This window comes from Saccopteryx bilineata, chromosome 1 (assembly GCF_036850765.1).
Source record: "Saccopteryx bilineata isolate mSacBil1 chromosome 1, mSacBil1_pri_phased_curated, whole genome shotgun sequence".
Lineage (NCBI taxonomy): Eukaryota > Metazoa > Chordata > Mammalia > Chiroptera > Emballonuridae > Saccopteryx > Saccopteryx bilineata.
In genome coordinates, this window is record NC_089490.1 from 41985305 (window position 1) to 42006891 (window position 21587).

The window sequence follows — 21587 nt, forward strand, 5'->3', positions numbered from 1 at the left end:
CTCAGTTTCAACTTTTTTTACCTAATGGGGGAGATAAACTGATTTGAAATTCTATTGAATTTAAATGTAAATCCAAATTTTTATGAACCCCATAGGCAGTGATATGAGAATCTGATATCTTGGTTACATAGTGAGTATTTATGGAGACCTAGAAGAGTAAGAAGAATTTGTCTGGCAATTAGCATAATGTCCTCTTCAAAAGTTTCCATGAATACTTTTCTCGATTTGCATTAAAGTAATTTATAAAATTAACAATTTTTAAAATATGAAAATATTGATGTATCAAATTAACTCTTATACCTAGTAATTGCTTGGAAAGAGTGTTTCAATTTAATAACATGTAATATAACCAAGAAACATCATGTAACACCTTTTAGAAACTTAAATAGCTAATAACAGCTAGAGTTTAATCTTAAACATTAATTCATATAAACTAAGTTTTCAGTGAGTATTACTATCTTCTCTTTACTGTAAACGCATGACAGAAATTTAACCAAAATCCAATCATTTGGATTTTCTTATGAAAACAAATATAATGACAAAGTCATTTTCTCTGAGTACTTTTCAGGAGGTTATAAGTAGTTTGACATTAAGTAAAAAGGTTTATCTCATAATAATACTTTACATTTAAAGCCTCTTTCAGCAAACTTTTTAATCACATGGGTTAAAAAAGTATGAAAACTGTTAGTTAATATATGTCTTGAATGTATTAATATGCAACCTTTGAAAATTAAGATGACCACTATTAAATAATCAAAAATAAAAAGTAGGTTCTAGTACCATTTTCTTATATGTAGAAGAACTTTAATAGGTATTTTGATAATTTAATATTTCTCTTATTTTCACAGAAATAGAACTAAATGTATATTTAAAATAATTTCATTATTCAAGAACTATGGATTTATTATTCATTACCCAAGTCTGATTATATAAAATATTTCAAAATAATGAGAAACATATCTGAATGCTGGTTTTATATTTCACTAATAAATTTTTATGTATTGATTGACTTTGGAGAGAGAGGAAGGAAAAAAAAGAGAAAGAAAAATATCAATCTCCTGTTCCACTAATCTATATATTCACTGGTTGATTTTTGTATGTGTCCTACCCAGGGATCAAACCCATGTCCTTGGCACATAAGGATCACACTCCAACCAACTGAGCTACAGGGCCAAGGCTTTTCTCACTAATAATAATGTTACATTCACAAATGAGGACAGATTTATATTTAGATATTTGCTGCCTAAATAAAACATAATTCATGTTATTATACAAGTAATTTTTAGTTGAATTTATTGGGGTGACATTGTTTAGCACAATTATATGTTTCACATACCCAATTCTACAACACATCTGTTTACAATATATATACATTAATATATTGTGTGTGTGTTTTAAAGAATTTAAATGTGCTCAGAATTTATTGTTAATCAGTCAGACTCCAAAATTTATTGAATTCTACAAAAGAATTTAATTCAAATGGCTTTCTTTATCTGAGTTTTATTTTGCTTTTTATGGAAAAATACATATTGTCAAATAGGCTTAAATAATTACATCTAATAGTTTAACCATAACACAGAACAGTTAACTTTTTTTTCCTTAGTGCTTAACAGGGGTCAGGAAGCCTTTTGGCTGAGAGAACCATGAACGCCACATATTTTAAAATGTAATTCCATGACAGTCATACAATGACCCGGGTACCTTACGCATTATCCAATAAAAATTTGGTGTTGTCTGGAGGACAGCTGTGATTGGCTCCAGCCACCCGCAACCATGAACATGAGCGGTAGGAAATGAATGAATTGTAATACATGAGAATGTTTTATATTTTTAACATTATTTTTTTTAAAGATTTGTCTGCGAGCCAGATGCAGCCATCAAAAGAGCCACATCTGCCTCACGAGCCATAGGTTCCCGACCCTGACTTAGAAGATTTGATACATTGGCCCTGGCCGGTTGGCTCAGCGGTAGAGCATCGGCCTGGCGTGCAGGAGTCCCGGGTTCAATTCCTGGCTAGGGCACACAGGAGAGGTGCCTATTTGCTTCTCCACCCCTCCCCCTCTCCTACCTCTCAGTCTCTCTCTTCCCCTCCCGCAGCGAGGCTCCATTGGAGCAAAGCTGGCCCAGGCACTGGGGATGGCTCTGTGGCCTCTGCCTCAGGCACTAGAATTGCTCTGGACACAACAGAGCGACACCCCAGAGGGGCAAAGCATCGCCCCCTGGTGGGCATGCCGGGTGGATCCCGGTCGGGCGCATGTGGGAGTCTGTCTGACTGCCTCCCCATTTCCAGCTTCAGAAAAATGAAAAAAAAAAAAAAAAAGAAGAAGAAGATTTGATACAGCAAGTACTCTCCAGTCTAAAGGAAATATAAGTGGGTGACAGTAGCAATACTGGATGCAGAACCCCTTTTCTACTTATGTGCTTAGTGCTATCTCTGGATTCCAGGTCAGACCTTTTCTTTGCCTTGAGAACAGAAAACTTTTGTATTTATCCATATATTCCCAGTGCTTGACTCAGAGTCATATAATATGCTTGTAAATAGTGCTTATAGTTCATTGAGGACCTTTTCATTTCCTTCACCGATGTTAACAGTAATCTTCATGGCAATAACGTGAAGTGGTATTGTCTTAATAATTGATTTTTTTAAATATTGAGACTCAGCCATGAAGTGACTTCCCCATGTCATATAGTCACTAGGATTCCAAGTCAAAATTCAAACTTTAGTGTGTCTTAAAATCTTAATACTACCACTGATATGTTTTGGTTATATCTGTATTGTGAGCCACAATAATCTCCTTGGAATTATTTCAAATATAGGTTATGTATTGTTGGAACAAAAGAATGACATTCTTTTTAAATGCATGCGTCCATAAAATTGTATTAATTTTAGAATGGCTCTTCTTTACTTCTATGAATTTCATCCACTATTTTAATTACTTAATTTCAAAGTGTATCCACGAAAGCTCTCAGAGGTTGCAAAATGTTTAATCAGCTCTCTATCTAGGCCCAGGTTAGACAGATCACCAGCAAAGGTTCACACCATGTAACAATTAGCTCCTCTCAGTGACTTTGCTGCTGGTCACAGTGCAGAAAGGTAAACAAGGCCTATATCTTAACAAGTAGTAAGAGAAGATAATGCAGTATATTTTTGTTCAAATAATCTAATGTGATGAAAAAAAATCTACTCTGAGAATTGGATGAATAATTGTCTCACAAATTAAGATGTTAAAAAAATCAAAATAGAAATGATTTCATAAATGGGAAAGAGTATAGATCATAAAAACTTAGCATCTCAACTCAGCTCTGCCATCACCTGGCTGGGTAACACTGGACGGTCACTACTGATGTCTGTGTCTCAGGGTCCCTGTTTGTAAAATGAGCTTGAACTACCTTGAACTATATACCATTATGTCCCAAACTCATCTGATCCTAAGAGACACTTGAGGTTATAGTTAAAAATATCAGTCAAACACCCTAGAATATTTATATCCTTGAGGACGGGCCTTAGAGGTTTGTATTTTAATGAACACCCATGTTAACACTGATGATGTGGCAAGATTCAAAACACAGCCATAAACCGTGTTTAGTATTACTTATAGTCATGGCATTACAATTCCATTTTATCACTGGATGATGGAGTTTTATTATTTATTTTATTTTATTCTTTCCAAGTTGAGAGGAGGGGAGATTGAGAGACAGACTCTCACATGCATCCTGACTAGGATCCACCTAGCAAACCCCATCTGGAGCCAATGCTCTGCCCATCTGGGCCATACTCTCAACTAAATTATTTTTAGCGCCTGAAGCGGAGGCTCCACAACCCATCCTCAGTGCCCAGGCAGATGCACTCATATCAGTTGAGCCATGGCTGCAGGAGGGGAAAAGACAGAAGGGGAAACGAGAGGTGTAGAGAAGTAGATGGTCACTTCTTCTGTATTCCCTGACCCGGAATCGAACCTAAGATACTGTACCACTGAACAAACAGACCAGGGCATCAGAGTTTTGTGTAGATAAGTGGAGAGTGGCTAAACCAAATGATTTATTTTTGCCAATATTTATGCTTAATCTAGGTGGGGTTTTTTTCCAGTTGTTACTTTCTTGAAGGAATTAAAATGTAGCCTCAAAGTTTGATTATAAACTCTAAGGATATTAAAAAGAGAGACATGTCCACATGAAGAAGGTGAAACAAACATGAAAGCTCAAATGTGTAACTGGAACAGGAAGTCTGAAGAAGATCCTGCGGCACACATAGCACAGAATTTAGTGACAACCGGAGACAAAGGGAAAGCAGCATTATTTGATTCCTACTTTGATTTCTTCTCTTACCAAGAAAGAGAATGATCTTTTATCTGGAAAGTATGTTCCAAAAATGTTGGAGTAAAATGATACCCAAAAAATCAAGAAAATATTAAATGGACCCTTAAGCACTTTATAGTTATTCAAACATCCTCATCTAGAAAAATTGCATCATAGAATATATAAAGAAAGTATAAATGTTCTCATAAAACTATTATTTATGATTTTTTGAAAAATTCTGGAAAGGAAGTGGGCATAGGAAAGGGTATTAGACAGTACATATTGACTCAATTTTAAAAGGGAGAAAGAACTAATTTCTTGAAATTATAGTTTAATGAATTCAATATTGATCACTGGAAAAAATAATGGAATAAATTATTGACTAGGTAGGTGGTTTGTGAATATATAGGAAACAAAATGGTGATAAATAGGAACTATCCTGGATCTACTAAGAAATAATGTTAACGTAATGGCTACTGCTAGAGATCTTACAAGACAAGAATGTTGTAGGAATGTGCCTATGCTTTTTATTATAAGACTTTTGGCATGATCTGGAATATTGAGAGAGGAAAGATAAGCATGGGGGTATGTTTAAATAATCTTCTGTGACAACTAAAAAAATATCAAATTATTGGACTAGCCAATGAATATTATCAGGTGTTGTGCCAAAGGCTAATATCATAGCATAAGGCAGTCAGTATCCTTGACATCTAGATCCTTATATTCTAATGGAAAGAAGCTTCTAGTGGTATGTTACTAAACATTTTTGAGCCTGATCTGTTTACCACTGCACACTGACTTGCATAAGCTCGGTAGATATTTAGTTGTCCTTGATTATGGAAAACAATGTTTGGAATGATAATAACCCACCAAGAAGACGTCAATAAACAGAATGCACACCACTTATCGCACGTTCTTTAAGATTCCTTCCATTGAGAGAGGAGATTACCTCAACAACTAGAAATATTCCTCTTAGTCACCTTCTCTTCCACAAGTACCTTGAACCTAGGCAAGCTTGGCGACTGCTTTGACAAGTAGAATAATGTCAGGTGTGATGCTGTGCCATTTTCAGACATAGGCCTTAAGAAACTGGCAGATTTCTTTCCATGTACATTGGAATACTGCCTCACAGAAGATAGCTGCAATGCTGTGTGGAAGACCACCCAGCCTTATGGAGAGGCCCATGTGAAGAGATACTTACACCTTCCTCTGAGCCCCCAGCCAACAGTAACACCAAGTGCTGGTCATCCTGGAAGTGAATTCTTTAGATGCAGTTGAACTAAATATATATCCCAGCTGACATCCCAAGACTCATAGACAAGTGTTTTAATAACCAAACCCCTCTCAGATTGCTAATTCATGAGAAAACAAACGCTTGTTATAATGTCACCATGTTCATCAACCCTCCTTCGCATACACATTTAGGATAAAAAATTCAATTGAATCAATCAATCAAAATATTGTAACTGACTGTCACTTCAAAATGAACCTGCAGTATGCAGATTCACTACATGCCTTTATCCAAATTGCCATTCTTGCTATATCTAACCACTGACTAGTTCTATTGATTATACCTACAAGTATCTTCTCAATACTTCTCTCCATCTTCACTAATGCTACCACTGTCACTTATGTAATAGTCTCCTAACTTGTTTCTTCACATTGATTCTTACCTCTCTGAAATTGCTCCTTAAAGTTAAGTAAAACTGAACTATTAAAAATGTAAAATCTGAGTTAGTTATTTCCCTATTTACAATTTTTCAATGAATATTGATATCAGAATAAAGGCACAGATTTTTTAAACAACTTCATCAAATGCCACTGACTTCTTTGTTCTCTCCACTCCCCTCAATTTTACTTTCTTTTCTAGAATGTGTTCTTTTCCATCCTGCGTCCATTTCTTTGCACACTTTGTTCGCCTTGCCTGGGATGATGAGTAAGCTCTTATTGTCCTCCAGATCTCTGATCAAATGTTGTTTCTTCTGGTAAACGTTCTCTGACCTCTCAGATCAATCATTTGCCTCCTCATCCACCACCACACACTCCACACTTTTGGTAACATCTTATCTTTCTCCTCTGAGGAACTCATATATTTGCAATTTACAATTAGGCAGTGGCTAGCTGTGTATTAACCATCTCTAATAATAGAGACAATCATCACAAGGGACTATTACTGTCACTTCTCTTTCCCAGAAATCTTACAGCATGTCATATGGAGTATGTGCTTAATAATTAGGTGTTAAAACTTTCAATGGTAGATTCATTTCATGTGGACAAGTCCTGCGGGGGTGAGGACGACGAAGACGCAAAGAACGGACTCTGGGGACCAGGTTCAGTGACGCAGATCTGCTTTATTCAGGAAGTAAGTTAGCTTATATACATGGGTTCAGCCTATAGGGTGTTACAGCGTGTTCCTCAAAGCCAATGGCTGAAAAGATAGGGGAGCTGTGTGGTTGGTGCTAAGTCACTTCCTTATAGCGAGCGAGCTCCCTTCCTGGGTATGCCCAGGAGGCTTCTGGGAGCTGGAGTATTCTCACAGCATCTTATCAGCCACAGCTGCTAGGAATGTGCTCTGCGCTCCACCCACAATTTCAGGGAGTTGAAAACCTCATTCTCCTCGTATAGAAGACCCTGAGATAGTCATCCTTGTACTACGGAGTTCTCTAAGTACATGCCCATTAAATGTTTATTCATCTGAACTAAACAAGTAGATTTCTTATATCTATACTGGAAAGTTAAAATCTGAATTATTTTTAAAAATTATAGCATCGAAGAACTGTGAAAAACTGAGATAAATTCAATTGAAAGCAGCCATTAAGATGGACATTGTGGAGACCATGTCACATGAGAAATGGATAAAGAAAATAGAGTACTTGGTCCTGGGAGAAGAGAACTCTGGCGGATCTGTGGCACACCTATATGTTATGTAACTGTAAAAATAGATATTATCTCAATGGGCATAACCAATTCCAACCTATGGAGTTTATTACATTGCAAATTTCAATAGACTCATTCCCTAAATATCTCTTAATAACTTATGTGTCCTGCACTATGTTAGACAAGAATATACAAGGTGGGGGAAAAGTAGGCTTACAGTTGTTTGTAGGGAAAATAATACGATAATTAATAAATAATCATATAAGAATAAACTGTGTTGCGCACACTCACAACCGTAAAAGTACTTTTGCCCCATCCTGTACAATGATGGAGCTTATATTTAGGTGATGAGGAAAACAGATCAAGGACATTAAATAATTAAAAATTAACAAGCACTATAAAACAAACAAATAAGTTCTTGAAAGAGAATAAAAAGAGAGATGCAGCAGACTGGATGGTTAGAAAATAGAAAGGCTTCTCTGAGAAAAGATTTTCAAGATGAAGCCTGAGGGATGAGAAAAGGGCAGGTCGATAAGTTATCCCAACAGCCAGAAAAGGGAAGTTCACTCATTATATAGGAAGGCTGTAAGAGAAAAAAATTTGGTTTCTTTGAGACACAGAAAGAAGATTAATGTAGCTTAGGCATCATAAGTAAGCAGAAGTGTGGCTCGGGATGAAAAGGAAACAGGAGTCAGATGATGAAGGGCACTGTGGGCCATGATTAAGGCTTTGGATTTATTGTATGTGTCATGAGAACTAAGGTGTAAAAAAAAAAAAAAAGGTTTTCAGCATGTTTTTTTTTTTTTTAAGGACACTTTTTTCTTTTCCTTGAGCATAATTGATTGGAGATAAATTAACAAGAAATATTTGACACCAGATAAGAGTTTATTACAGTGGGCTAGGCAAAGTCTACATGCTTTGAAAAAGAAAAATGATAAAAAGGTAAATAATTGGTTAGATTTAAAATATGTGTTTGAGGTGTCCGATGAGTTGAATTCTGTCCTTCCCCACAAATTCATATGTTGAATCTCTAACTGCCAGTACCTCATAATATGACTCTTTGCTGATAAGGCTCTTTAAAGAGGTATTTAAGTTAAAATGAGGTCACCAATCCAATCTGACTGATGTCTTTATAAGAAAAATTAGGACAAATAGAAAGACATCTGAGGTATGTAGGCATGGAGAGATCACCGAAAAGAGACAGCAAGATACTGGTTTCTCAATAGTCCTTTTGAAAGGTGGCCAGGAACGTGTATGAAATTTAGCTTGAACAATTAACCTGACACTTTTAGGGTGAGAATACTTTATTGAAGAGAAATATAAAACAATGCAGTGAAACTGTTCTCCCAAACAAATGCATGTTGTGTTACAACTGAAATACATGAGTATATGTTAAATATTTATGTAAGTACACTTTTATGTGTATAGTTTCTGTATATGTAAAATATGTGTGCGTGTGTTTTTGTATACCTAAAGACACATAAACATACACACATGGTCTTGTGAGAAAAGACCAATGAAAGTTGATAATTATAATTTAAAATGGTGATTTGAAAATATATTAAAGCATAAAAACGGACCAAGCTCAATAGGGAGGAAAGGACACAGAGGGCCTACAGTGTGTAAATTGCTGCTCTTTTTTTTTTTTTTTCTGCTGTTGGGTCAGTATGTCAGCAGTGCTTTCAAGTGGAACACAGTGCAGACATGAATCAGGGTGGTTCTTCCTTGCTTCGCTTTTGGATTGGGCTCTTGTCAGGGTCCAGATTCTCCATATATGGTTCTTATTGTGATTCTTGATTATGACCCCCTGAGGAAGTCAGGCCTGCCTGGGGTTACTGGAGAAGGTGTCCTGCTTGGCATATTTATCATCCACAAATCAGCTGCTATAAATACACTTCAGCAGGATCATCATCAGGCCAGCTCAGTAGCCTGCAATTTATGAAGGTTATGGGAAGCAGTGTGAAGGGTGAAGCGCTTTATTAAGGGTGGCTTTCTCCCTGACCCAGCCCTGCATTCTACTTGAATATAAATGACCCTGGGAGTGACTGTTCCATTCCATTTAGAATTAAGGCTTTTTAAATTGTCCCTTTTGGCTGTTATTCTTATACCACTGTGTCATCTCTTTAAGATTTTCTAAGAAACATCCAAATCACAGTGTTCTAAAATAATGTGAGAAATCACTAGATGCAAATTAGAAGTATATCTAAGCCTCATATTGATTTCTCTCCTTTTTTATTTACAAATCATTCAAAATAGTCTCCTTTTCTTCATTTTTTTAAACATCTGTCATTAATCTCTTTATTTTTGCCCTTGGCAAAATAACAGAACTGACCAAAATGTCTTGCAAATATCGTAATTACAATCTCTAGGAGAGCTGAACTAAAATGTTTCTCTTTTGTATTGCTTAACGATGTTTGTTTTTAAAAGAAAATGTATTTGCTTAAGACACAATGTTTTGATTATCCCTGAACATAAACCTTATTTTCTTTTCATATTCCCTTAAATGAATGAAAAATATTGTAATGATCTAAAAATGACACAAAACCAAAACGCCACCCAGGCTGGATCTCTCAGCAGTGAATTTTCCCGGAACATGGGTAAAGCCTGCTGGATGGGGAATGATTAACTGTTTCCCTTACAGGATGTTATTCTGAACACTTGTCCTAGAAGAGAAAGCCTTGAAGAGGATCACTCTATTAATATGTATTAAAATGTAAAGGCCAATTTTAATATTTCAGACAACTCCAGTGAATAAAAGATCATTGACACCTTCCTGTTTTTACTGTACTCCTATTTTAAAATGATGTTCTTGGCTATACAATCGCCCCAGGGGAGTGACAAAAAGAGGGAAAAAAAATTTAGAAAAAGCAAGGAGAGAAAAGGATGGGAAATTGTTTTATTCAGCTTCACCTGCTGCTCAAGCCACTTACCCTTAGGAAGACTCCAACATTTCATATGAATTACCCATTATGGTCTCCTACCACACATCACCGCACTATTTAGTACTTGCTTGCAAACCACCAACTGCGTTTACAAGTAGAGACATAATAAGTGAGCCAATGACCTTTTGCAGCATGTATCTGAAGGTAGTTCATCAAATACTTGTCAGCCAACTAACTGTCCAGGGGGTATAAAAATAAATAAGTGAAAGTGGGGAATGATGGACATGTACCTCTTTTCTCCTACTAAATAGAAAATCTAGTAGCTTTGACATCCCCACCCACCCCGGCACTTGCCTTTGTTTCTTCTCATCCCCGTCCCCAAACCTGTTACTGGGGAAACTTGAAAAAGAATCAGATACATTTAAAAAAACACAAAAGTTTAGATCCCACGACCACGATTCCATTGCCATGCAGAAAGCACTGCAAGATGCCCAACCTCAGTCGCCACACCGCGGTCCCGACAAAGCCTGTATCTAGCCAGAACAAATAAGATGTTAATTGCAGCCTAGCTGAGAAAAACTAGTATTGTTCCACCCGGAGACACGCAGCAACCGGGGAGCTGAGATGCACCCCTTCCGGTGCTGACGATCAATTCTTCTGAACCCCGGTGCTGAAAGGACAGCTCTTCGCCAGCGACAGGTCCGCACTAAAAGAAAGAGAAAGAAGATCAAGTCCAGTATTTACTTCCCATCGCTCCGAGTCCCTTCCCTGTCCTCCGCACCCCTCTTGCCTCGTCTCCCAGTGAGTTTCTCTTATAGTTGGTCGCCGCCAGCTCCAGCGGTGGGAACTGAGGACGCAAAAACCTCCCAGACGCAGAAAGACCGCTTCTGGGACGTGCTTGGTTTTGAGTAGCCGTGACGTGCAAGCGCACCGCGGCCCTGGCTGGAGCTCCGCGGAGCCCCGCTCCCGCCGGTGCCCCCTCCTCTCCCAGCCCGCGGGCCCCCCTCCGCTTCCTCGCCGGCGCTCCCCACCCCTCTCGCACCCCGCCGCTCCGCTCGCTTTCTCTCTCGCACACCCGCCCGCGCACTCAGGAGGCAGAACTCCGGGGAGGCGCAGTTGCCGCGCTGTGCGCTTCGAGCCTCGGGCCCGCCGCCGGGCGCACAGCCCTGGCGCCGGCGCGCGGCGCTGGGGAACGCGCGCGCCCACGAGCACGCGGGTGGCCGGCGCGCGCGCACCCCGGGAGCGCGCCCCCGGGAGAGCGAGCGCCGCGCGTCGGCGCGCACACCCGAGACAGAGCTTTACTATCTCGCTCCCTCTCGCCCCTCTGTCCTCGCTGGGCATTCAAACAGCTTTCCGACATCACCAGCCAAGGATTTTCCCCCCCTCTCTTAGTCGCCGTCCGTCCATCAGTACCTGCGGGGCGGGGGGGGAGGAGGAGGAGGAGGGAGGAAAGCGGAAAGAGGAAAAAAGCAAAAGCTTGAGCCTTCCGATCCGACCACGACTACTCCTGTAATAAACCCACCGCCCCAACAATCTGCCTTAGCTGCCGCTGCCACCGCCGGTCACTTCTCGTCTCAGCGCTTTCTTTGCTTCTTGGCTTATCGGTTTGTTGAGGGTGTAGATTTGGTAAAACAAATCCTCGCTCTTTAGGCACTTGCATTTTTTTTTAATTGTTTGTTTCCTTTGAGCCTCTCTTCGGGGGGCTATCCTCCGCCCCCGGCCCTCGGTGAATACGGCGTCAGGCTCCGGGGTCCTGGAGGATTTTTTTCTACCACTCGTCCCCTTATTGATCCCCCGCCCCCATTTTTTGCTTTTCATATGTGTGCATTTAAAAAAATAAATCCTGATTTTTGAAGCTGAGCCGGGGAAAATGGGCAACGGTGATTGGGACCGAAGGGGAGTCTCTCCGTCACTGTTGCTGGGACGCGTGCCTGTGCTGGTGTCTTAGAGCAAGAGCCTCCCTGAGCTTTCGGAGTGGAAGGTAAGGAAGGGGGTCCCGGGGTCACCTTCCCTCTGCCAGGGGTCGGCACCGAGGAGCTTTCCGTCACGGGTCTGCGGAGGGAGGACCAGGAGAGGCTGTTGCTGGCAGACCGAGGGGCTGCGAGCAAACCCGACTGTCTGCATTTACTTAAACGCCGCAGTTGAAAAGTTAGGGAAGTCTGGTTTTTCAAGCGATGAGCTGGGTCGGAAGGAATAGGCAGGGCGACCAAGAAAATCTGACGGTTGTGTGTGATTGAGGCAATTTTACGAGGAGAAATTTTTAGGTTAAAAAGGAAGTTAAAGAGAAGCAGTGGGTCTTCTAGTGGGGAAAAATTCAGTGGAGTGATGGCGCCGTCTATGTTCGACTAAACTAAAGTGTCACCCAGAAAATCAGTTTTGAGAATAGCTAAACTAAACGCCGGTTTGCCTCTCAGCAGGAAATAAATAAATAATAAATGCAACATCTTTGAGACCTCGGTGGCCAGACCTTAGACATCCTCCACCCCATTCTTTTTTAAAAAAGGGATATACAATTGTTTGAACTGGCTCTGCAGTCGGGGTTTGGGGAGTTAGGGGGGTGGCGGCAGAGTACAAGGCTTCATTTTTGATTATTTAGAATAAAACAAGACTCTGCAACCAAGGCTTAATGATGAAAATAAAGAGCATTATAGTAAGGGGACACTCTTGAGCAGGCTTGAAAGTGAAATCAGAGCTGTTTCCTCACTCTTTCTAATCCTTGATGAGCACAGCAATGCAGACATGCACTGCCAAATAGATGGGAGCAAAACTGCTAGATTTCATTAGGAAAAAAAAATATGACCTCTTTATACCGATTATAAAATGAAGCCCCCTTTCATGGATGGAATTCCTAATTTAGACACTTATTGTCACATTGGCTCTCAACGCCTACACTCTATCCTGAAGAACACTGCGCAGACCTGCATTGCCTGCAAAGTGCTACAGCAAGAAAGAGGAAATTATTTCCAGAATTTCCTACAACTTTGCCTATTTTTTAAAATCTTTAAATGTTCATTGGCTTTATTTTCTCAGAGGGAAAATACATTATTCATTGAGCTATATGCTTGAAACAGAGAACACTTATTTCGATAGTTCCAGCAGTTCTGATGTTATTTTAAACTGCTGCTATATAGAGATTTAGAGTTGAGGCTGTTTTTTGCCTATATCGAGACTTAAAATTTGAATTATGATCTGGAAAATGCAGATCTATCTTCAGGGACTTTGGTCACTGAATTTTGTGTGTATGCGTTGGTGTGTGTTATGCAATGGGAAGGAAGAGGGTTTTATGCTTTGGTCCAGGGATCACCCAGGCAAAGACATGAAAACTCTTAACTATGTATATGTCTGTATCTGTTTACAGAATAGTGGAAGAGACTGCAGCCTAAAGACTTTTAAAATTAAGTTGGCATCCCTCTTCTCAGCTCAAAGGCTAAATAAAAAAAAGCAGTGTCTTTTATTCTAAGAAATAACTTCTTAAAGGTTAAAGCTGAAAAAATTCAAGTTATTTTTGGATAACAACTTACAGAGGTAAATATAACCAAGGATTACTTTGTTATGCAAGGCCAAGTTTAAAAAATAAAGAAGAGAAGAGGAGCTTTGGAGCTGTTATTGGAAAAGGAGCAATTCTATAATTGAAATCTGCTAGAAAAGAAAATTCTAATGTCTTTTATCTACCATGTGTAAATCTTAAATTACAGTAGATAAATCTAGATACAATAGCCCTATTTTAAAAAAACAAACTGAAACACTGAAGCCAGCTCAATTATTGTGGTTCTGCAATTTTTTTCATTGACATCACCTTTTGCTATAGATACTAATACAGTGATTCACTTTATGTATCCCAAGAGGGCATGTCACATTGAAATGACTGCCTTAAATTATGGTTCTCAGTGGTGAGGTTGAACAACGAGGCTTCCCTGAGTATGTACCCACCATGCCCTTTCTCAAATGATGTTTTTAAAATTCTGTTAATCCACGTGAATGCCGGTGTTTTTGCACAGGAATTTCTCATCGGTTCCCACCATGCCCCCTGCAAAGACATGTAGGAGAATATTTCATCTGCAACAAATTGTCACTTGTGCTTTTAAAATTGTGGCTATCATTTATCTTAATTACTGTCACATTTAAGGGAAAATAAATGTGATGACAGCTGTTCCCAGATTATCAGATTAGATTTTGTGTGATGTTTACTGCAGGCAGAGAAGGCTGAGGGAGAAAAAAGGTTGTATAGGTTGCTTAAAAATATTTCAAAAATTAACATTTTTGACAGTGTTATTTAAAAACTCAAATTTTCCTCTTCTTTCAATAATATTATAATGCACTTGGAGTAAATCCTGGTAGATACATTATGGCATTCCTATTAATCTATTAAATATTTTTCAATTGAATGTAGAAAATTTGGCCATTTTGAATGACCACTTGAGGGTGCTGTTCACACAGCAACAGATAATTTCCTGGCGTTATAAAATAAAAATTACCTGCCCTTCTTTTAAAAAGGTTTTTTTTTGTTTTTTTTTTTAAACTGAAATCTTCAAAACAGCTGGCTGTAATATTGGAGGATTTTCTTTTTCAATGCACGTAGACTCCTACTTGCATTTCACTTTCATTGCCATTTTTACAGGCCAAATGACATAGGATGAAGGCTGTTCGTAACCTGCTGATTTATATATTTTCCACCTATCTCCTGGTTATGTTTGGATTTAATGCTGCCCAAGACTTCTGGTGTTCAACTTTGGTGAAGGGAGTCATTTATGGATCGTATTCTGTAAGTGAAATGTTTCCCAAAAACTTTACAAACTGCACTTGGACGCTGGAAAATCCAGATCCAACCAAATATAGCATTTACCTGAAATTTTCCAAAAAGGACCTTAGCTGCTCTAACTTTTCCCTCCTGGCTTATCAGTTTGATCATTTTTCTCATGAAAAAATAAAGGATCTTTTAAGAAAGAATCATTCTATAATGCAACTCTGCGATTCCAAGAATGCTTTCGTTTTTCTACAGTATGATAAAAATTTTATTCAAATTCGTCGGGTATTTCCAACCGACTTCCCGGGATTACAGAAAAAAGGGGAAGAAGACCAGAAATCTTTTTTTGAGTTTTTGGTATTGAACAAGGTGAGCCCAAGCCAGTTTGGTTGTCATGTGTTATGCACTTGGTTGGAGAGCTGCTTAAAATCAGAACATGGGAGAACAGAAGCATGTGGGATCATGTATACAAAATGCACCTGCCCTCAGCATTTAGGACAGTGGGGGATCGACGACCAGTCCCTGGTTTTGTTAAATAACGTGGTGTTACCTCTGAATGAGCAGACCGAGGGCTGCCTGACCCAGGAGCTGCAAACCACACAGGTCTGCAATCTTACCAGGGAGGCCAAGCGACCGCCCAAAGAAGGTAAGTGTCCAGCAGGGAGGGGGAGTTGAGGGGGGGACTTTGGGGATAAAGTCAAAACGTGTTGTTTCATCACGTGGGCCTACATGCTACTCCTCAATTCTTATAATCTGTGGATTTATTTGATTTGTGATAAAGGTCTCTTAGGGTAGTTTTAGGTTTCAAATTTTTAGAGGTGGATTGGTGAAGACGGGATAGTTCTCAACAACGTGCCCCGGAAGTGCGGGTGGGATATTCATGAGAAAAGATGCAGAAACGTGGGAGCCAGCCTGCCCAGGAGATTGGTGAGGAGGGTTCAGCTGCAGCCCCTCGGCGAAACGCACACGCACACGCACACGCACGCACCCGAGAGCGAACGTGACACTTGTGAAATGGATTTGTAGCCATCTCCCTTGTGCTCCAGCCCTGCAGAGAGTTGCCCTTCCTCTCTCTATTCCACCGTCTCATCCAGGACCCCTTTTCCAGGTTTGTGGCAGCAGGAATAGAAGGTGACATGACATAAAATCAGTGCAAGCTTATTTGGATCGAGTGACTTTCTGATACATGTGCCAGGTGTGCCTCACTCCCCCCCCCTCCCCGGTCAGTGATGTTCAGTTGCTTTGCATAATAAGTCCCCACGTGCCTGCTCTTTCCTGGGTCAAGAGAACCCAAATGGAAGCGCCAACTCTGTGGTCCCTAGCTTGTGAAGCCTCAATGTGGGCAGGGGAGGAGGGCAGAAATAAAACACATGTTGATCCTTTAAAAACTGACACCCCTCTTTCGGTGATTTTTGCTCTTCTTAATCCCCTGTTGGTATACACGAGGGGAGAGGGATCTTATCTGAGCTGAGCTAGATGGAAAAAAAAAAAAATGAAACAGTGCAACGGAAATGCGGAGGAAGAAAATACGGGAGTGATTTATAGCTTTCACCCAATCCCCAGTGGGGGAGCTACCAGAGGATTTGAGACTGTGGATTATGTTTAATAATGCAAGAAAGCTGACACATTTTGAGAAAATTAGTTTCCTGTTTGGATGGTTAATGGATGTGTTCCATTCGTTTGGGGACATGGCTGATAACAGATTCGTTCTTGCTCCCATCCCTGCAAAAGAAAGTGTGTTGATTTTTTATGCAGGAAATGTTTTCTGACATCCACAAAGATCCCTGTCTGTGGAAAGGGACAGCCAAGCTCCAGTCCCTCTTTCCTTACCCTCCCCCAACAGAAGTTGTCTTTGTGGCCAATATAAAATTGACACGTTGTTGGAGAATTTTATTTAAGGGTAGCCAAGGCTTTGTAAGGGGTGGGGAGAAGAGAGGCTTAACTAGCTAAATGCGTTTTCTCTGCTGAAAGCAATTTGGGGGTTGGGAGTTATGGGAGAGCCAGTGGTACAGGGAAAAAAAAAAAAAAGATGTGTTAGAAAATAAATGCAGACTAATGGCAATGAGGGAGGGGTGAAAAACCTTCAAGATTTCTCCAGGTCAGTGTTTCACTAACAGCTTTGACTGAAGAATACAAAGTGGTTTTAAATTACAGGAGGTCTTTTCTCTAGTAAAAATCCCAGAGAAGCACTTGCAACTGCAGGGATGGTATTTAACACCATTTAAAACTAATTAGTGTCCCCTAGTACACTCAGAAAATGTGATGTGACAAGCTGGTTAATAAGACAATTAACACCAGAAACTAATTTTTATTTGTTTGTTTTATTGTTGTTTAAATGAAACTTAGAAAATCTGTTTTTCAATGAGTAAAATTCTACCATCAGATTGACTGCTGAGGACAGTAGAAAATGAATCCAGTCTCACAGCTCTTTCTTTTCTCACTTGGTAGTAAGTGACAAAGTTGTTCTGTGCATATTAAGCATGATTTTCAAAGATTTTGCTGGTCATGGTCATGAGATGTTGGTTTAGAAAGTGCTGGAATTTATAGAAATTGGGCTAGATAGACATTTGTTTTGTAAAAGGCTAAGAATGAGTGATTTTAGTCATTACGTGTATACATCATGTAGGAGAATGTATATATCTTTTGGCTCACTGGCACATTGAGAAAGCAGTATACAAATAAATGATATTAAGATTGTTAACATGTTAGTCAAACTGAACTAGGAAAAGTTCAAGTGTCAGTAAAACTGCAAAGTCTGTATTCTAAATATGTACTCTTTAATTGTTATTCTGAGTCAGAAAGGTAAGACTAAATAATTCCTGATGCCACTGTAGCTGATGCATGTGTAGTTCTTGTAAAATGTACACAGCACTCCTTACTTCATTCAGAGAAGACCTTTTGGCTATGCCGCATTGTGGGGAAGAAATTTGAAACTCTGCAGATTCTTAATTTAGTGAAATGTATGGAAAGTACTATATGTTAAACCTTTATATTTGACATAAACGATCCATAAATCCTATGAAAGAATTATTTAATATCATTCCAAATAAATTACCACAATGATAGTCACATGGCTTGAGCTCAACAAGTACATGTAATTGTGCTACTCATATCTATTATTCCAACATGTCTTTACTTTATATGATAACATGTAAACCTGGCTTTTTAAAATGATGTTTTAAAAATTCTTTTTATATTACTTTATGACTTCTAGTTTCTATGGAAAAATAGTCAAATTATCCTGTGTGATATCAAGGGAATAAACACAGGATTCTTCTCCACACTTTATGACTACCATTTTATTCACTGGAATAAGCACTGACTCAGCCTTCAATAGAAATATTTTCCACAGTTATTACATCGTAGAAGTGGCACACATTTGAAGGAGGAGTCTTACACTCAGTAGATCTAATTTCAGATTGTTTTGTATGAAGTTGATGGTGATGATCAAGTTATACCAAATGCTGAATATTTTGAATGTTATCTATTGGAATTACAAAATCATATTTAGTTAGGATTTGAGAAAACTGTAGGCTCTCAATTGTGAGATAATTAATTTTGAGATAGTATTTGTACTAAAATATTAGTTAATAATTCATTCATGTACTGAAGAATTTCATAGCCAGAAAACAACAAGAACTATCACTGCTTATAGTGACAATATCAATATTTAAAAATGTTATTTGGAATATGCTGTAGAAGTAAAATTTTGGACTGATGCTTCATTAAAGTGTTAAATTTTCATACATTGAAATATTTTATTTGAGATCACATTTTGATATAGTTGAGGGTGGCATGTGATTATAGAAACCTGGTTGTCATTCCCTAACTTTTATGGGAAATTTTGAAAACCACGCACATCAGGAAAATGAAGTCTTTTAAAAATAATGATGTCTTATTTCAGGAAGTTATTTAAAGAATTTTCCCTATATATAGCATGTATAACTTTAAAAAAAAAGAAACTCAGTGCTGTTTATGTGGTTTTCATAAATAAGCTTGGGAATAACTTGGCATTTATTCACAAGGTCTTTACTATATTTTCTAGGATTCTTTTACCAAAGAGAATTCTGGACTATATAGCTAAAAGGTAAAAGGCCATATAAGATCTTATTTCTTACGACTTCCGTTAAAATAAATTATAACAGTTCTGGCAGAAAAATTCTAAACTGGAGTATTTAAATCACATAATAAGCCTTAATGGAACCTTTGTTTCCTACTTACATCAATGGTGCTACTTATGTGAATGGAAATTGGGATCCCTGTATAGATTCCAGGAAATCTGAACACACATGCTCATTTGTTTTTCCACTCTGCTTCTGATAATTCTTGATATTCCACTGCCCGAGGGAAGTCTCACTATGTGCCGTGTAAAATCTAGCCCATGATTTGTGCAGTATTAGGCCCATATTTGTCTCTAGGGCAATTTGTATTTCTATCTATTTCCATTTCTTTTTACCTTTGCTCTTTTTGCCCTAATTACTGTTTCAGCCACCTTCCCATCTTCCTCTTTACCCTCCTTGGATCTTTCTTCCTTTGTAAATGACTGCCATGTTCCCATACTCTTTACCAGAATGGGGAACATTATATATAGTGAGTCTGTTGCTCCCTGAAACAGTCTTCCGGTTGTCCTGCCTCTTAGCTGGGTTCCCATAGCCCCTTGCACATGCTGTACTTTCGTTGTAGCATCTGTCACACTGCAGTATACTTTTCATTTATATTTTCATCTCCTTCTACTAACTTGAGAGTTCTTCAAGGGTAAAGACTAGGTCTATGAATTGTCTAGGACAGTCTCAACAGGCCATCAATAAATATTGGATGAAATTCATATTAAATGGTATTTTTTACTTTTTTTCTAGTATTTATGTTTAAAATTTGTGATTTAATCTTTATTGTTTCCTTCTTTCTGATAACTTTGGTTTCAGTTTGTCCTTCTTTATTTCTACTTCCTAATAGTTTGAATCGAGGGCTCTTTCTTCCTTTGTAATATAGGCTTTTACCACTATAATTTTCCCTTCTAGAACTGCTTTTGCTATATCCCATAAATGTTGGTATATTGTGGTTTTTTTTTAATTTTTATTGAATTTATTGGGGGTGATATTGGGTAACAAAATTCTATGCAAATCCGGTGTACAGTTCTATAACACACATCATCTGTATATTGTATTGTGTCACCACCCCATGTCAAGTCCTCCTCCTTCACCATCTATCTCTCCTCTACCCTTTTGCCCCTCCCTCCTTTCTCTCCTTTCCATCCTTTCCCTCTTTTCCATCCTTTCCCTTCTGCAGTCCCCATACTGTTGTCTAAGTTTTTTTTTTCTTTGCTCAATTCCTTCACCTTTTCCACCCAGTCCCCAACTCTCATCTCCTCTGACAGCTGTCAGTCTGTTCTCTGTATCTATGGGTCTGTTTCTATTTTGTGTGTTAGTTTATTTTGTTCATTAAATTTCATATATAACGAAATTATATGGTACTTGTCTTTCTCTGACTGGTTTACTTCACTTAAAAAATACTTAAATGAACAAAACAAAGCTCTCACTAGGAAAGATAACAATAGATTACAATTAGAAGAATAAAACTACATAATTTTGAGAAAGCCACTTTTTACTTTCTTTTTTTAGGGGAAGATGGCTACCATTTATCTCATTTTCAATTCTATTAATGTATTATTTATACCAGCTCCTGATCACAAGGTATTATTTAATAACAATTAAAAAGAATGAGAAGAATGAAGCTATCGAGAAATAGTCTTAATTTCATATATATTTACTTTAAGGGATTAATGATAAATAGAACTTTCTATATATGGCTCTCTACAACAAATGTAGTAAGAAAATTTGCCAATTTCTATCTGTTTGACTGTCTTCATTTATCTCTACATTTCTCTCTTCTGGCTCTGGCACTACTTCTTTAGTAACATGACATTTCTCAAATCCTCTCTTCCTTAGTTTGAAGTCAAACATATATAGATTACAAAAAAAGAGGAAAATAGTATTTGCATATTATGTTCGTTGCTTCTATTACTCACGCCTGGTTATGGTCTATAAATATAGTAATAAGAGTGTTAATAAAATTGTAGACCTGGTTAAGTAATGCCATTATTTTTACTTTTGTCATTTCAGAATTTTGTCAATTTAGCAAGCAGCTCATATATATATTTAGTGAAACAAAACTCTATTACATGACAACGTAATTTTTATAGACACTGAATTAAAATATTAACATGAAAATATGTGTGTGGTGAAGCTGCAGTGGCCTAAAGAAAATATTTGTTTGTATGTATGTGTGCTCTGCACGCACACATGTCAAGATGCATGTTTCAGTGGCTTTTTATAATAGCTCTAGATAAATGTACTGCACGTTAGTTTCTTCCAAAATTGAGATGGGAATTTTACTTTACTTGCATTCCTTTATTTAATTCATTTCCTAAAAGAAGCAATTTTATTTTTCTTTTTTCTTTTTTGTATTTTTTTCTGAAGCTGGAAACGGGGAGAGACAGACAGATTCCCGCATGCGCCCGACCGGGATCCACCCGGCACGCCCACCAGGGGGCGACGCTCTACCCACCAGGGGGCGATGCTCTGCCCCTCTGGGGCGTCCCTCTGTTGCGACCAGAGCCACTCTAGTGCCTGAGGCAGAGGTCAAGGAGCCATCCCCAGTGCCCGGGCCATCTTTGCTCCAATGGAGCCTCGCTGTGGGAGGGGAAGAGAGAGACAGAGAGGAAGGAGAGGGGGAGGGGTGGAGAAGCAGATGGACGCTTCTCCTGTGTGCCCTGGCCAAAAATCGAACCT

General features: G+C 38.6%; 1 protein-coding gene across 3 annotated transcripts in view; it reads left to right on the forward strand.

The window, feature by feature from the left end:
- The first annotated feature begins 11524 nt into the window (after positions 1–11524).
- The window catches only part of ADGRB3 (adhesion G protein-coupled receptor B3), a 788922-nt gene continuing 778859 nt past the window's right edge, over positions 11525–21587 (forward strand). For 2 of the 3 annotated variants that reach the window (XM_066253172.1, XM_066253185.1), the window contains exons 1-3: positions 11525–12036; positions 13414–13580; positions 14674–15445. In XM_066253172.1, coding sequence (XP_066109269.1) covers positions 14689–15445 — 757 coding nt within the window. In that variant the 5' untranslated portion in view covers positions 11525–12036; positions 13414–13580; positions 14674–14688. The remainder of the gene's footprint in view (positions 12037–13413; positions 13581–14673; positions 15446–21587) is intronic. The other variant, XM_066253176.1, reaches the window with a different exon arrangement.